Raw genomic sequence first — 18,638 nt, 5'->3', positions numbered from 1 at the left:
GTGGCTCTTCAGATTCTGAGCTATGATATACAGTATATAATGTATAGATGGAGAGAACAGTGCAATGCACTCTGGGAATAAGTTATTGAAAACTTGTGAAGGTCATGTACAGTATCAGTAGTGTTAGATTGGGCACATAAAATAATAATGCCCAGTCAAAGTGGCATCTTTGAATACATTTAAACCTGGAAGTCTGCAAAGGATCTGCAATAAAAACTGAAATTTATTGACCAAACAGTATGTGTGTATTCGAGTGGATTTGTGTATGTGTGTGTATTAGTAATCAATGATTCTTAGGCCACAAACCATGATGTTATATAGAATGGAGCGTACAGGGGAGTGTTATCTGGGAATCTTTCCATAGAGCCAGTGAGTTTGATGTAAAGCACTATTGGGAGACAGTCAGGTAAAACTGATGACTGCATAAAAAGGTGAGTTTAGATTACAGCTTCTCCTGATAGGAGTGACATGGACAGTCAATATGGATGTAAATTAGAAGTTCAGCCATGTCCACTGTAGCAGACGAAGTGATTAATATAAATAGGAGGAAGTAAAAGTTGAATGTACTTTTCATGGATGTATTTCACCATTGATTATAAATAACTCCCTCCTTCACTGAGGACCCACACGGTTGTAGTTTAAGACCCGGTTAATTGTGCTGTCAGACCTTGCTCAGTCAAACACATGTAAGAGCTGCCTGTTCATGGTCTGGCCCTCTCGTTCCTCAGATGGCTGCTTGATTGGATGTGTCTGAGGTGTAGTTAATTTTCCAGACTGAATAGTCATGGCTGTAACACTGTGGTGGGAGATTCCCCAGCCTATGGCAGTGATTAATGATGAAGCCCTGTGAGTTTTCTGTTTGTGTGTCCGTAACAGTCGATTTGAGCTGTACAGCATTGGAAGGAGTCAGCAGTGTAGGAATACTTGAAATGTGCCGTATTATTCAAAGCAATTACAGTGAACCTGCTAGAATTTATTTGCAGTTTAAGTTTTAGTAAAAGGTTGCAATAAAACATATAGTCTCATATGCTCAGCAAGGCTGAATTGTGGCATTATTATAAATTCAAATAAATGTTTTGGATTTAGTTTATGGACAAGTTATTAGTTAATAAGATCTTTCTATATCATTTATTGCTACATGAGACTCTGAGTTTGTTTGTAAAGGTTGAAACAGAGTTATCACTGTGGTTCCCGCGTATCTGGACATGTAAACATCTACTTCATCTGCCAGAACTGCACTTTATCAATAGTAATAAAAATTACAAAAAAGGAAAAGAAGTGTTATATTTTTTGTCATCAAGTGTGATGAATTTTTTAAAGTGTGACTAAAGTGTCCAATTAGTTTTTGGGGTCACTGTTGCTAGCTGGGTTGAATATAACAGTGTTAAATGGATTAATTCATCACGTCAACAGTTTAACTTTGGCATCCCTAGAAGACTGTCTAAGCATCTTTACTCCTAGACTTTGTTGAAGTAACAGAGATAAAGCTTTGGAACCAGAGCAAGAGGAAACTCTGACAGCAAACAACTCTATCAATCAGACAAGCATGAAACAAACCCTCACAGCTCTAACAACCCTTAAGTGTAAATTCAACACACCATGATGTTCTGATGCTGGATTAGATGTCTCACTCAGTTCTGAGAGTGTGTGTAGTGTTCAACCAGAGCCAGAATATGACTCTTGAATTTTTTAGTACTTACTGTATAATGATGTTATTCAGTAGTCTCTTCTGCTAGTGAACTGCCACTTTCCATGAATAGAGGCTACAAAACAGGCCTGAAACTCATAAAAAAATGGTCATAAAAAATGGTATAGTGTAAAGAGGTTCTTAACTTTCAGAAAATATTGAGTGAACAGGAGGTAAAACTAAATATTGTAATTTCAATTAGATTTTTTTAAGTTATGCAATTTATATAGTTTAAATCAGTTATTTGTCTGATTTTGTAGCATTAAACTATTAAACTACAATTTTTTTTTAAATTTCACAATTTTTTGTATAATTATATATATATATATATATATATATATATATATATCTAACATGGGAATATCATGGGATGTGTGCCTCTTATGCTTTTTAAAAAGACATTGTAAAATTTGTCATTGTCATTGTAAAAAGTCACTGTAAACATGGAAAGTCCCCACTAGAATTTTAACAGATTGCTGAGATCTGGATCTTCTAATTGCTCTTCAGGGAGCCTGAAATGATTGTGCAGTTCTCAAACCCTAACAGACTGAGACTTAATATTCCTTATGAGAAAAATAGAAACATAAATGTTTTTACAAATAAAAAAGAGCCTATGAGCTCTATTAATTTGAAAGGGTGCACAAAATTTGAATTTGCAGCCATGTGTCAGTGTGGCATTTGTGCATGAGTGTGTGTGCTCTTGCATGCCTTTATCTTTCTGCTGCTGGCCACACTTTGATGGTGTGTGTTGCTTCTGTAGTTTCCCTCCCTGTCAGATCCTGGTTAGAGGAATTAGAGTCCGACTGAGCCAGTCATAGTGATTGAGGCCCGCATCAGAAGGAAACACTGAGCCAAGTCATTTTGCCAGCGTTTATGAAACGAATGGCTTTGGAATGTGGCCTCATAACTCCTCGACAAGAGGATGAGGCCGCCCTTCTGTCTTTTCTGTGAGTGTTTGTCGTGCGATAGGCTCTTATATTTACTCATCATTATTTACCAAAGTGCTGCCCATTTCTCCAGCAGCCATCTGGAAAAGAAAGGTGACCTGTGGGCCCTGGCTCAGCTATTTGCTGCCAACTCTTGCACACTTACACTAACACAGAAACATTTGTTTTCTGTTAAGACAGGGGCAGTCAGATTTATTTATTTATTGATAGAAATGCTGACTTTTCTTTAGCAAGGACATATAAATTGATGATTGAAGTGCAGTAGAGACAAGTATAATGTTTTAAAAGATTTCTATGTCGATTAACACTGTTATTTTGAATTTCGTTTTCATTAAAGAACCTAAAGAAACAAAAAGAATCACACATATTTTCTTATTTTCACCATTAATAACAACAAATCGGCAAATTAAAAATATAAGAAATGTAGGCTTTGTGGGCAACTTTGGAATGGTAGAGCAGTGTAAATATGTCAATGTTTTTAGATTTTCATAAAGACATTAATGCTATATTTACACTGCAGCAAAATGCGGACCACATTTTTTGCTCTCATGTGACTTTTTATTTTCCTTGAAGTGTGAACAGCACATATCACATGGAATTCGATCTTTTTGATTCTGTTTTGGCCAATTCACATTTAGGTCATATCCGAATTCATGGCACTATTACATCACTCTAGATTAGATTAGGGCCATTCATCATAATATTTTTTTTTCTCTTCTTATCACCTACTCATGATCTAGTTTACATACCATAACATATCACACACACACACACACATATGCAGCTATGCCTTCAGACTGTTACCTTAAGATTAAAAGCGCTATTTTCATCTTTGGCATCTGTAGTGCTCTGTTAAATGGGATAGTGCCAGTACTGCTGTTATCTTTTCATTCAAAGGTAGAAACCAATAGAACAACTAAAAGAGATGAGAACAACTGAGAGACTGTGGGAGCCAAGATAAAAAATACACCCCAGAAATGTTAAGACGTGGGAAATTTAATCATGACCTAAATTTGTGTAGGTGAATGTTGTGGTCAATTCTTTACTTTAAACTATAACTCAAAAAATACCAGATACCAGATACTTATATCTTATGACAGAGAGTCAAGGCTGACTCTTCAAAATTAAATATTTTCCAATATTGTCAGACTTCACTGCCAATCCATTTCAGATGTACCTTGTCTTTTTCTCAGAAGCATTGTATTGATTTTTGTAATGTGAAGTTCACTAATGTGTCTAGAAAAGATCAAATTCACTGTTCTTTTCTCACTTCTCAATTTTCTGCTCTCAGGTATCAGACAGGTGTGATTACGTCTATGTGAATGGCAAAGAGATGAGAGGACGGGTCCGAATGATGCTGAACTTCACGTACAGTTACCTGAGGGCCCAGCTGGAGGTGAAGGTCTGGATTCCCAAACTGCCTTTGCACATCGAAGTTTCAGATACGGAACTCAGTCAGATCAAAGGGTGGAGGATTCCTGTAAACAGTAACGCTCAGAGGTACGAACCTTGTGTAGGATTCTGCAAATATTGAGTGATCGGTTGATCCACACTGAATCTGCATGCTCAGTGAAAACTCACAGAGTTCTACACGTCAACCCACAGTATGCAACCTGTTATGGATTCAACCAGGGGCTGTGAATGTACATGAGGTGGTCTGTCAGTGTGCATGTGTGTGCGTGTGTGTGTGTGTGTGTGTGTGTGTGTGTGGGTGTGCACTGAGTAGTGACAACTGCTGGTGGTCTCTAAAGGTTCATCCTGTATTGACCGGTCTTCAGTTATCAAACAGAACAGAATTATGCAGTTACATTTTCAAATTAAAGGAATAGTTCACCCAAAATGGAAAATTCTGCCAAGATTTTCTCACCCTCATATAATTTCAAATTCATAAGATTTAATACATCTACCAAACAAAAATTTGTAATTTGTAAAGACACCAGATATATTTCTGTCACTCCACTGAAAGTCCACCAAAATTGTACTTCAAAAAGTTCATCATAAAGTAATCCATATGAATTGAGTGGTTTAGTGTAAGGCTTCTGAGAGAAGGGATTGTGTTTTATGATGGACAGATTTAATTAAGTTTTGTTTTCAAATGAAATTGGAAGCTAAACTGTACTTGCTTGAAAAGTTTAGTCGGAATGGACCTTTAAATGTGGGAAAGCAATCTCCCAGTTTTCATAAAAAAATGTCTTCTTTAGAGGTTTGAAGATGAATTAATTCCTTGTGGATTCCGAACAACATGAGTGTGAGTAAATGTTGCAATTACAATTACAACTTTTGCGGGAATGATCCAAAAATGCAATTATATGTGTTATCAGTTTACCAGCTAGTGTCAAACTGAATGGTGTATGGTAAAATGTTAACTTTGTCAGCCCTTAAAATGTATTTAAATAAGTAAGTAAATAAAAGTAGTTCATTTATTCTATTTCTTGGATGGGAAAAAGCAAAAACTTTTTATAGCATCTGCGGTCGCATCTGTCTCTGTGATCAGCTCATAAATATTGACAGCTCTATAAACACAGAGGCTAAAAATCCTGCAGTTAGCATCTTAAAAGGGAAACATTAAGAAAATGCTACAGCACTACAGCTTAAATTTATTTCATTACTAATCATATAATATTATAGATCAAAAGTTCATATTAAGCATTCTTAATGATTTCATTAACACAAAGGCAACAAACCATTGACATTTCTAATTATAAATATGCGTTATGTAAAACAATTAGGGTTGTCATTGTTATTAATTGAAGTTTTAATTGTGTTAATGAGAATCCTTGTATTGGTTAAAAGTCTGTGAATATGTAAAAGTAGGAAATCCTTGAGTTATGAAACAGGCACATTACAGGGACTTGATCATTTTAAACCTATTGCAAATGCTCCTGGATGCAATTTCTGTTGTCATTCAAACCTGAAGCATGGGGATACATTTCACCTCTTTCCTTATAACCCACAAGGAACCACAAGGCTTGTGAATTCAAAATAGAATAAAGTCAATATATACGATTTCCTGGAGGTATGGAGGCAGTTTTCTCTATGTCTCAATTTCCGTATGTCCCATGTGGCACAATGATTCACAACATGTGTGAGAAGATGAGAATACAGAATATAAAATATGAAGCTCTTCATAGGTGAAATTTATTGTTCCCAATGGGTTTCTCTGTGTGTACATGTATCTTTGTGGATTGTGAATCCAGACTCCAGGAGTTTGAGGGAAGCTCTTGAGACATTAACAATACAGATTAATTGAGAGGTTGAGCAAAGCCAGATGGGAGATCCCATACATTGTGTGGTGGCATTCCTTCCCAAACTTCTCTGCTCAACTTTTCGACAACATAAGTGAAGTACCTGACATGCATACTGTTGACTTGACTTTCAAAAAAATATTTTGGCAAAATACCCTGTCGAAAAAAAACAGCATATGCTGGTTAGGTATGATTTGGAGCATGGCAGCTAGTTCGAGTTGATTTAAGCTGGTCCTGAGCAGGAGCTAGTTGCTTAGAACCAGCTCATGTCCATCTAAAACCAACTCATGACCAGCTAAGCACCAGCTTAAACCAGTTCAAACCAGCTGCCAATCTTCAGAGCATACCTAAAATGCATATGCGTTTTTTTTTTCTTCAACAGGGTAAGCAGATCAGCAGACTGTTATTACCTGTTTAGTTCTGCAAGATCTCTTATTTAAACGATTTGTGCAGTGCAAGACCCGCAAAGCAGGTAACAGAGGCCTTAGCACTGTACTACTACCAAAGTAACTCATGGTATACTGGTTTGTTAGATTAAGTCTGTGTTTTCATTATAGATTGTTTTTGATTTATTTGCACAGTGTAAAGCTGTTTTAGCCAATGAGGATCTCTATACATGTTCACAGAATTAATATTGGATGCTAATTGCTTCATACTTCTATGTTTTTACATCAACCTGTTTGTTATGCTTTTCTGTTTATGTGTTGGTTTCTAACATTTCACTTAGGATAAGTGTTTGTGCATCTAACTCTACATTTACAAATTTCATATTAAAGGTCAAGCACTGTTAAAGCTGAAGTGTGTATGTTTTACAGTGGTAAAGATGAAATCCAGTCATAAAAAAAACAAAAAACAAATTCACAACAGGTTCAAAAGGATCACTGACCAGCAGAAATGTGCTTGGCTTGAAAGTGACTTGTGTGTAAATGATGCTTCATACTTTTAGCTTACAGACTATTGACAATAGACAATGGACCTTTTTCTCCCTACAAAATATTACTGAATTTTTGCCAGTGTGACCATACCATAACACCATGTCTCTGTGATGCTATTTGTTTTATATAGACCTGTTTGTAAAGTTTTATAGTTCTGAGCCTCTTGACCATTCTGACACTGTAACAACTCAACCAATGGTGTGCGTTTGGGGTGGGGCTATATGTTTGATTGACCAATTACCGACTTGCTGAAAATCCCAGAAGAACATCACATATACTATAAAATCAAATTATTCTGTGAATTACAAGTTTTGAATATAAATAGCATTAGTCATTTTGGTTTTTATTTTCATTTATTGTGCTATAGTTGATTCCATCTGCAAACATAGCTATTATTCGATTATAAATTATTATTTGACCCAAAATGTTTTTACTATTACAAATGATTAACGTTCTGAAGGAAATGTCATTTTTTGCTGATACCTTCAGTTTGTTTTGTGTGTTTGCAATCTACTGTATGTCATGCACTGATTTGAAATCTCTGTTGAAATTAAGGTCAATGTAATCAGTATATAATGATGGTTTTTGGACAACCCTAGTTAAGTTGGACTTAAATGAGACAAGTGACAAAGCCTTACACCGGCAAGATCTTCATAGACCTGTGTGTCTGGTAGTGGGAGGTTGTCTGTCAGTGTGGCTCGAGTGGACTGTAATGAGGGGTTTGATTGCCGTCCTCCTGACAGCCTCAATCTCAGAGAGCGCTAACAACATGGCCAACTGATGCAATCATATTCTGATTCAGTAACAGAGCCCCAAAGTCATCCTAATGTTGCAGTCTTGTGGCAATAATGCACACTGCTGTGGTGACACCCTATGAACCCACACACTCATGTTGTAGTATTTCACTAGTTACTTCAGCAGCACCCACACCCTGCTTGGTGGTGCAAGTTCAGTCAAAATTCGATTTAAAAACAATAATTAAAATTGTAAGATTGGGGGGTAAATAACATGGCTTTTCTTATGAATATCAATTAGGCTATGCTGACATTGTTAGGTAACAGCGTTGGAAACACTCAATGTTTAATGGCCAGGCCAATGAATGTCAACTACTTGTATAAGTATTACAATTGTAAAATGTCACATCAAGTCACAATTAAACCAATTTTGGTATAATTTTTGCAAGTAAATTTTAACCAGTCAATATGAATCAATGCAGTTGGTTATTTTATGTGAAGGGAAAAGATTTCCCCATGCAGAATTCAACAGTTTTTTTTTTTTCTTCACATTCACACAGTTTTACACACAGATTCACACAAACCTTGATTTGAAAGTGACTTCTGTATGCTAAAACTATATCAAATTATGTACAAATAAACAAATGAATGGAAGCTCTAAAAATGATATATTTTATCAATCATTTTTATTGTATCTTTATTGTATAGGACATTAAGAGACTGAGAGGAAATGTCTGATCCAAAACATAACGTTATTGTATATCTTGTTCTGATAATTTAAAATACATTAGTTAACATATGTTGATGGAAATATGAAAAAATGGTTTGGATGATGATGAATATGCATTATTTGGGTGAACTATCTCTTTTTAAAAAGTTCAGCCAATGAAGTAGCTTTTATTCCAAGCAGTTTAGGATTCTGCAGCTGAAGAGGATCTTGCATGTCTACAGTTTCTTATTTAACATAAGAACAGCTGACTAAAGGGCCTTTCGCACCACTTTAGTTCCAGAACTAAATGTACAGTACTAAAGTACAGCAACGATTTTGTGCAAACTATTTCCCAGTACCATTTAAAGGGTTGCATTCGCACGGACAGTTGTGAACTAGGACATGATGTAAGCCAATCGACAGCGATGTCATTTGTGCACGCAGTTCAACAACGTTATCAAAGAAGAACAGCATTAACAACAGGAGGATGGAGGACGCTGTGATCGGAGCTGTGTTTTTGTTGTGTGGGGGTTCCACAGTAATGGACATGGAATGTCGACATATACATAAAAGTGATTGAAAGAATGGAAAGGATGACTAAGAATCTCCAAAGACATCTGGTAGTGCTACATTTGCTCTAATTGCCTGCACTTCAGCATCTGTACATTTATCGCTGTTCATCATACTTGCGAAATAAGTTGACACAATGTTTACAGTATGGCGTTTTAAACCATGGCGGGTGAGTGCATTTTTGAACATGTCTGGCCAATCAATGTCTACTTACATTACTGTTAGTATCAGTTGTGCTGGTTAGACCCTGCTCCGGAGTAGGAGCTAATTTGGTTCTCGAAAAAGACAGTCCGGTACTAAAATCACACCTAGTTCCAGCAGTGTGAGGCCCAAAAGTGGGTTGTTTCCACAATTAGTTCTTGTGCTATGAAAAGGTTACGCAGTGCAAAATGCCCTTAAGTCTGGTTTAGAGCCTCCACCTGGTTTTAGCGGCCCTGGCTAGATCTAATTGTGTTCTTGTTAGCAAAGTTGTTTTGAGGTATCTGGACATGAAATTTGTTGAATCTTACCCAGATGACTCCATCTCCACATGCACCCTCTAAAACTCATGCTGTTAAATGAAGGACTTCATCGTCAGCACATCACGACTAATTAGCCTGCGTCCACTAGCCACATTCACATAGTGCTACAAAAAGTCAAGGGCCGCTGTCAGCAGTTTATGAACATGTGTCAGGCGGCCCAGACGCTCATTAGCCAGTGCTAGAGTTGGCTCTCACTGCTGCAATCTGGTCTACACAGCACATGCCAAAGTACATTCATCTGTCCTGTGATTATCACAATGTGAACATGTTTAGCAAGGATGAACAAGCATGTTAAAAATGGCAATGTCACCTTACGTTTGTTTTACTTGACCCGAAGACATTTTTCATGCAAGAGAGGAGAAAAAATGTCAATTTTGGCTTATCACCTGAAAATATGGCAGAGGAGCGTGTGTGTTTTGCATTCACCACTGATTTCCCTCTGCACACATTCTCATTTATATTTATCGTGGCATAACAGGCATGACCTTGCTGATGTAGCAGCATTATGGTTTGATGCTAGTGGGCGCTGATGATCCATTTGTTTACCGCTATGTGTTTATTTGAGAGAGAATCGCAAGTCTCGTCATCCTCTGCCAGTTGGTCCGTGCAGTGCGAGAGAGAGAAACTGACCCTAGAGAGTGTTTTAATGCTTGTGCCAAGCCTGTAGTGTGTAGAGTGCCAGACTGGCCCACACTTTACAGCCTGGTGTTCTCTCAGCACCAGGCAGGCATGATAAAGTCAGAACGCTGGGAATGACTATTCCTGTCAAGGAATGACGCTGTGTGAGTGGGATATGTGGTTCAGGCTGCACAACCCCCAGGATATATGGGATATGTAGACGTCTGTCTGCTCTCTGGGAAATATTGTTTATTGAATCATTTTCAGACCTCCTGTGGATGTTAATATCCGAGCTCTGACACTGTGATCTCACTCAGAACAACTGATAGCTAAATCACAAAATGTCACTTGTTAATATATCTTCCCTTCCCATGAAGTCTTTTTTGTTTGTTTTTTAAACAGTGGATCTTTTGAAAGTCTGTGGATGGATTTGCACGTCATAATAAGGTTGCACTCATTTTCTCTTACAAGGGGGGAAAAGCAGAGAAGTGTTCAGATCATTTTGTCGATGTTCTTGTTCTTGCTACTATAACCAATGAGTTATGAAGAAATGTATCAGTTTAATTTTCTCTTCAAAATGTCCTTGAGTAAAAGTTCAACAGATATTTAAACTCAAATCAAGTAGAAATATTGCAAAACTGTACTTCTAATAATAATTAATAAAGTATTTGGTACTCTGTTACTATACACATGCCTCTCTTTTCAATGTTTAATCACAACATGGAGCTTTTCTTCCAGTGATTTTATGTTTTTGCTGTTCAACTCAAAAATCATCTATAGGGCTATGACCTCTACTTTAATTTTTCACCTCGGTTTATGCGCATGGGTATAAATAAACATTCATGACGCAATTTTGACTGGAATACTTGAATTGATATTTGATTACTAAAGCACCGCTCTGTCTTCAAATATGAAAGTGTTCTTTGTGAATCTCTTTACCTTGATCCAGTGACCTCTAACATCAAACCTAGATGATCAGTCCTGAATGAAAGCAAATGCTTCATTGTATTACCAGCTTTTGCTGTAAATGTCACTCAGTCGCAGATAAAACTGATATGCTTAATTGGTTTCCCTTGATTGGGTGCATCAGCCTAATGAAGCTTAATTTAAGATTGTCTATAAGTTATTTCTGAAAAAGAAAAAAAATCATGAAACCTTTGAAGAATTAAAAAAACATGATTGGTTTATAAATATGCTGAAGATTATGGGTACAGATTCAAGAATGTATCCTTTCCATTCCCAGGTCAACGCGGGACAGTGAAGATGACGATGATGAAGAGCGGAGAGGAAAGACATGTACTCTACAGTACCAGAGGGCCATGGTGCGTGTGCTCACACACTTTGTGGCTGAATCCTCAGAGACACGAGGTCAGGTGGCCCACATGCTTGGCAGTGATTGGCAGGTGGACATTACGGATTTAGTCTGGGACTTCCTGAAAATAGAGGATCCACGAATCGCCAGGCTAAGAGAGGGACGGGTTTTGGAGGGCAAGGACACAGGCATGACCAGCATTCAGGTATGTATAGTTTCAGTATTTGAAAACTGTTTGTCTGCCAATTAAAATGCATGTGCTGTGACCAAAATGCATGGAGAAAAACAAAATAGGGAATGATATCAGCGAGGAGCAAGCCTCTTAAATTTCTTTCCTGATTCAGCTTCCAAAGCAACACATTGAAGTAAAAAAAAAAAATATTGACGGATTTGTTTATTACAAATACGCAGCTTTTCAAGATGTTAATCGAAGGACTAGAGTTGTGTGGATTTCTTGTGGATTGTGATGTTTTTATCAGCTGTTTAAACAATAATTTTGACGGCACCAATTTACTGCAGAGGATTCATTGGATAAATTTAGCATTAAAAACAAACTTATCTTCATCATAGATGACCTGAAGGTGAAAAAATTATAACTTATAACTTTTGGGGTGAACTATACCTTTAAATTTAAACGTTTCATATACAATTTTACAAAACCTCATGAATCCAACATTAAAGAGTACATTTCTAACAACTTGTCCTGTGTTTTAAGCTAGATTTTTCTTCTCACTTCTCACTTCTTTGTCATCGATTCACTGTATATCAAGTACTGTCACTTTATCATTGTACTCCCAGTGTACCCTTTCTGCAAGGCTGAACACAACCAAAACTAAGACACTACCTTTTCCGCAGCCCACTTTTCTCCAGTAAAGTTGGCTGATATTGCATTGTAAATGTGTCTGAGGAGGTGTTAGTCAACTGGATTTATGTTGCTTTTCCTGTCTGCTTTGAGACCAGATATCTAATATGTGCTTGTCTGCAGTGAAAGTGTGGGCAGGCAGGAGACTGTCTGTAACACCTTTTTATTGCATCAATCACTAGACAGGGTTTACAGCTCTGTGTTTTTGATATTTCTCCCTGTAATTGGAGGTAATCCCTGCAGGCAGTGCTGTCTCCACCAGCCCAGATTGCCTATGATGCTTGTATTTAATAAAGTGCTTTTGTGTGTATACTCTGGTCTAGGTTCTGTCCCCACTGTCAGACTCCATCCTGGCAGAGAAAACTGTGAGGGTTGTTGATGATCGAGTGACCATCACTGAACTGGGCCTGCAGTTGGTCAGTGGTCTCACACTCAACCTGCAGCTCAGCACAGGAAGTAACCGAGCCATCAGTGCCACAGCAACCACACAGGAAGTGCTCAGCAATCCTAAACAGGTAATATCGCAACACAAAGCCAGAATATTCACCTTTTCTCTTAACAACCAATGACGACTTGCTAGTGTTATACTTTTAAATATCATTATAGAAGCTACAAGTACAGCACGAGCTAGAAGCATTTGCAATGCAATAGTTAAATGTGTTCTCAGATTCAGTGTGCTGTTTACTGCCACACAAATGTGAATTTTTAAAAGAACATTTTCATATAGAAAGCCAACAAATTATAGAAAAATGTCTTTGATTTCTGCTGAAGACCCAATTATTGTTGCCAACAAAGCTACAGAGATAAGCCCTTTTAAGCGACCTCTCAAATAAAAATAACATGTACCGAGATAAACCAGAGTGAAATGATGGCCAGGACAGGAGCTTTTGTTAAATGTAAAATATTGTATAACTTATTTTAAAACCCATACATTTTTGTATCTGTATGTAGAATTTTCTGTTAACTCAACACAATCTCAAGTGTTTATTTAAAATTTATTTATTTCCTCTTTAATGCTGTTAAAAGAGTGTTGAAAAGAGTGTTAAGCATTTTTATTTACATAAATATTTAAATATCGACCTTGGAAAATACGTATCAAAATCAGACCATTGTTAAGGTTTTTCAAATGAACACAACCATGTAATCCAGTGAATAATTAGTTGAGAAACATATAGCGATTCTTATTTTCTTTGTGATCTAAGCATTTTAGATTATTAATATATTGTAGATTGAGATTTCAGTTATTTTGCACTTAATTAATATAGATGTTAAATACTGTCTGTATTTTTTTTAATAGGGAGTCAACACTGAAACACACAATGTGATTAATTAATCAGAATATAATGATTAACAATATGTTTTCATAGTAAGATTCAGTCAGCTTAACTCTCTTGGAAAAACTGGTGTGCTTTTCTCTGGAAAATACTATCACAAAAATGCTCCACTTGCATTCACTGATAGTAGGCCATTACATAACGACACGTCTCATACCCACCGCAATTCCCTCTTTCTATAACAGCCTATTAAAGAGTGTTTTTTTACATTGGTCATTTGTTGCACAAGTGTGATGTATAACCCAGGGATGAAAGTAATATGGTTGCCCATGGTTACATGTGCCATGCTTAATTATGGCTTTATTAATGGACTCGGTGGAGGTGGTGAGTGTGCAGTGCCTCTGTACCTGGACTCAGTATAATTATCTTCTAGTTGACAGTCTTAATCAATATGACACACATTTCAGTTTAGCAGCAGCGCAATGTTGTTAATGCAATCTTTTCAATTAAGCAAGATACATGTGTTTGTGTATCTCAGAGGCTTTAATAGTCAGTTTATTCTTGTGGAACTTAATATGACAATACATATTAAGTACCAAAGATGTTTTTTATGGAAATATTAATTTCAAGCATATTATTCAAACAAAGAAAATAATATTCTTCCTCATCTTTATACACAATTAAAGCTAAAACTGTTTCAAAGCCTGCCTATTTCCTACAAAGGCAGCATCCTAAATGATATTTTACACTGTATGCATTGGTCCATAAGCTTTTTTTGTGGTCCTCCCATCTCATGTGCAAAGCCACATTTCTACACATGTGAGCAACACGCTGTAACGGTTATCTTTCATGGTGTGCAGCATCGTCCCTGATCTGTGGTTTGCCATGTGTCTCCTATTGAAAATGAATTGGAAACTCGCAGATGGTGTGCACCATGTAAAATGTCCATAGCTGAAATGGAGCCTCACAAATGACTGATTTGGAATACTCTACACATACAGCAATAAACAGTAGTGCATCACACAAATAGTGTTCCTGATATTAAGCACCTTAGGTTTCTGGCTAAATTATACATCAATTATAGTGCCATTCATTATAAGCAACATTTATCGTAAAGGCCTAAACTAATTTAGTAAATAAAAAAATGGAAACGACGGCATGTGGGGAAATGCACTATACAAATACTTGAGCTCAAATACCACTCTCAAATCCAAATGTGTCCACACAGTATGTGCATATTTTGCATATTTGCTGTTAATTGCATTATGCAAGTCATTTTGGAATATAAGTTGAGACAGCACATTTAATAAAAAAAACAGCAAATGTCAGTATAGGAATCTCCATTGATAAACTGATGATTAAAGCATTGACATAGATCTTTGCACTCATAAATACCAAATAAGTCTATCTTCCAATAGTGCTGGCCACCAGAAAAGTGTTTTTTTTTTTGTTTGTTTTTTTTTTTTACATCAGTTATTTCAAAGACAACAAAAACGACAACAAAAATCAACTATTTAAAGTACATTGCAAATGCAGAATATATAAACAAACTGCAAAATCCCTCTGGAGCTCACAGTATGCTTTTAAAGTATTACAGATATCATCGTGACCTCCCTCATTTGCTGTCTCAGTGCATGATTAGAATGCTTTGGGAGTTTCCCCTCCCCTGTAGAAGGATTTGTAGCGTGTTATTCATGGACAGCGAGCATTGATGTCTTGGTAAGTGAAGAGCTTAAGATGCTTGTGTGTTCCAAATCCCTATATCCAACACCATACCCGTTGTAGCACTGTGTTTTCTCCATATCTTTTAACCTAACTCCTTCTGACCCACCGTATAGAGCAAAGACCACTCTTATCTCATGGCATACATTAGAGGATTACTAATATACTATTAGAAATTATTAAAGAAAAACACAGTGACACATGGGCTCCACCTCAATGAGGGAGCTAACTCATTGTTTACTGCCTACATAGGCACACTACAATACCATACAATACAATACAATACTATAGACCTGATGAGTAGCCACTTAAACACCATTAGTATATAACTTTTATAATTGATGCAATCCACTGTACATAAATATCTGTTATTGGTCATGAAACTATTTTGCTTAGGTTTTTTTTTTTTGAAAAATGATTTAATAGACTTGTCATTCATAACATTCATAACAAGATTAATCTATATCTTGCAGAATGGCACTTGTGAAAAAGAACATGACACATTGTGATTTTGTTCCTTATATTTTTGGTTTTAGTGACTTTATGCTAGAAATATTTTACATGTGTGTCTTTCAGTCAAGGAGTTTTTCAGTCAAGATGAGTGAACATTACTTGAATAATGCTTTTTTGCCCTGTGGGGTTCCCCAGGGTTCTATTTTGGCTCCTTTGCTTTTTTCTCTCTATATGCTTTCTCTTAGATCGATTTTTAGAAAACATGGTTATGCTGATGACACCCAGGTTTATTTGCCTGTCAAACACAATTCAGTGGGTCTTGGGTCTCTTATGGCATGTTTGGCAGATGTAAAGGCTTGGCTTTCCTTAAATTTTTTAATCTTTAATGAAAAGAAAACTGAAATTATAGTTTTTAGTCCATATAGTTTTTAGTGAATTTTCTAATTCCCAGAAACTGGATTTGGGAGGGATGTCTCTGTGTTTGAAATCATGGGTAAAAAACCTTGGTTTCATTTTTGATGATGGCTTAAAGTTTGACCGTCAAATAAATTCAGTTTTCAAAGCTTGCTTTTTTCAGCTGCGTCTGTTTTCTAAAGCTAAGCCTTTTTTTTCTTTCTTTTTTTTTTTAAGAATTTGAAAAAGTTACTCACATTTTTACTTAATCTAGGCTGGACTACTGTAACTCACTTTATTTTGGGATTAGCCAGGCATCTTTATCCCGTTTGCAGCTTGTTCAAAATGCTGTGGCTCAACTCTTGTGTGGGGTAAAAAAAGGGGAACATATTATACTCCTATTTTACACTCACTACATTGGTTGCCAGTTTGTTTTATAGTGGATTTTAAAATTTCTCTCCTTGTTTATAAATCTCTAAATGGGTTGTCCCCTTCCTATCTCTGTGAGTTATTGACTGATTATCAACCAACTTCCAACCAACTTCCAATCTATTGTTTAGCAGGCAAGATTGTGCTTTCTGTATTGCTGCCCCCAGGCTTTGGAATGTCTTGCCACTATCTATTAGACAAGCTTGTTCTCTTAATATTTTTAAGTCCAGACTAAAGATATTTTTATTTTCTAAAGCATAAGTCTGTTGGGATATTTGTACAATTTCATAATTTTTCTGTTTGTTGTGTATTTTTCTGTTTTTAATGACCTAATGGAAAGCACAGTGACCTTCCAGAAGCAGGATTGGACACCCCTGCAATAGGTGATATGGTATAAATATCATGCATTTACTGCTGATGCGGTCAAACCTATCTTTTGTTTTTCTCTTTAGGAGGCACTGATTAGTGCATGGCTGCAGTTCAGTGATGGCTCCATGGCTCCCCTGGACCTATACAACCCAGAGCACTTTGTTTTAACTGCTACTTCTCTGGATGAGGATGTGGTGTCCGTACGTCAAGATGCAGCAGGCCGGTGGCCAGTCATTTCTTCCCATGCCGAGGGTCAAGGTTTGCTGGTGCATGTGGAAATGACAGTATCTGAAGTGTGTCAGAAATTTAAGCGTCGAAGCGTCCTGGCGGCTGGAAACTGCAACATCCGTGTGAAGTTTGGTCGTAGTGAAAGCGCATTGAGACCCGGCGACTTCGGCCAGGATGGAGATGACATGAACAACAGACCAGGAGACCGGAGACAGAACCCATCTCTCCCGGATAGGACAGGAATGGACAACCACTATTATGGAAGCTCCATCTCAGACATGGAGGACAGTATCATGAGAAGAATCACCACCACAACCAAAACAGCAATCATCAGGAGACCAGGTGGAGATAAGCTCTCAGATGATGGGAGCCGGTTGCCCGGCATTCCCATTGACTTTTCAGACTTCCCCGCTCAAGTGGACCTTCCCCGAGGACATAACGTGGATGAGGATGACCTTCAAATACCTCATGGACTTACCGACCTTGAAATTGGGATGTACGCTTTGTTAGGTGTCTTCTGTTTGGCGATTCTGGTTTTCCTCATCAATTGCATCTCATACACCCTCAAGTACCGGCACAAAGAGATGTCGATTGAGGGCCAGGAGAGCTTGAACCATGCCCACGACTGGGTGTGGCTGGGAAATGATGCCGAATTTCTGGAGAGCCATGTAAGTTTGTCTCCGCAGACAGATGAGCACATCACCATTATGGACTCCAGCTTAGGAGGGTTAGAAGAAGGAAGCCACCTTCTTAACGGCGGTTCTTTGCAGAAGAATGTTCAAGGCCAGGTGCACAGAGGAGCTGAAACCACTACAGTCTGCACTGGGAAAGACAGCAAAGGTGATTCACCAACGACCAAAAGGAAACGTGTGAAGTTTACTACATTCACCACCATCCCAGTGGAAAGTGTTAGTCCAGCTAAGGAAAATCTGGGAGTCAATCCCGACAATGACATTAAGTGGGTGTGTCAAGATGTTGAGCTTGGCGACCCCAAGGAACTACGAAACTACATGGAGCGTCTAAACGACAGTGCTTTGAAGGAAGTGGCGTAGTCAAATCAATGTGTGCGAACTGAACTCACCCTTTTGCCTTTGTAATAGAGACGAGTACGAGCCAGGGAACAACTGCTACATAAACCTTACTGAACACAATACATCAGCCATTACATAACAAAGGATGTCTAGCGTACTTTTGGTTTGACATGCCAGTGGTAGGACAATGCAAACAGCAGTCAAAATATGACATTTTAACAAGATGAATGAAATCAATTTTGTATGTTCATTTATATTATGTTCTCTATTCTCTTCATTTATTTTAAAATGATTTTATTTTAGCACCTTTTGTAGTTAAAAACCATATTTCCAGGCTTGCTAAGGCTCTGCACTCACTTATGAGGCTACAGGACTGTATGCAGATGGTGACATGTAGATTAAGGATTGTAATATTCATGAATCATTGTAAATAAAGTGCACATAAATGGTTTGGATTTTGATGCCCCTTGAGTTTCATTTCTGGACAGTGTATTGCTCGCTAGATTCTGGATATATTTAAATTATTCACCAAGAGACCCTGAGTCACCAAGTTTGACATTTGTGTTTCAGTCGTTTTCTTGTTGGTAAAGAATGTCACA

At 37.3% G+C, this 18,638-nt stretch overlaps 1 protein-coding gene across 1 annotated transcript in view; it reads left to right on the top strand.

The window, feature by feature from the left end:
• LOC132115465 (transmembrane protein 132C-like) overlaps positions 1-18,361 on the top strand; it is a 212,975-nt gene extending 194,614 nt beyond the window's left edge. The window contains exons 6-9 of the mRNA XM_059523958.1: positions 3,926-4,134; positions 11,210-11,483; positions 12,464-12,655; positions 16,864-18,361. Of these exons, the coding sequence (XP_059379941.1) occupies positions 3,926-4,134; positions 11,210-11,483; positions 12,464-12,655; positions 16,864-18,060 (1,872 nt within the window). The 3' untranslated portion in view covers positions 18,061-18,361. The remainder of the gene's footprint in view (positions 1-3,925; positions 4,135-11,209; positions 11,484-12,463; positions 12,656-16,863) is intronic.
• Positions 18,362-18,638: the final 277 nt, after the last annotated feature.

The sequence above is a fragment of the Carassius carassius genome, chromosome 34 (assembly GCF_963082965.1).
Source record: "Carassius carassius chromosome 34, fCarCar2.1, whole genome shotgun sequence".
Taxonomy (NCBI): Eukaryota; Metazoa; Chordata; class Actinopteri; order Cypriniformes; family Cyprinidae; genus Carassius; species Carassius carassius.
Note: the sequence above shows the minus strand (reverse complement) of the source record. Positions and strands in the feature narration are given on the sequence as shown.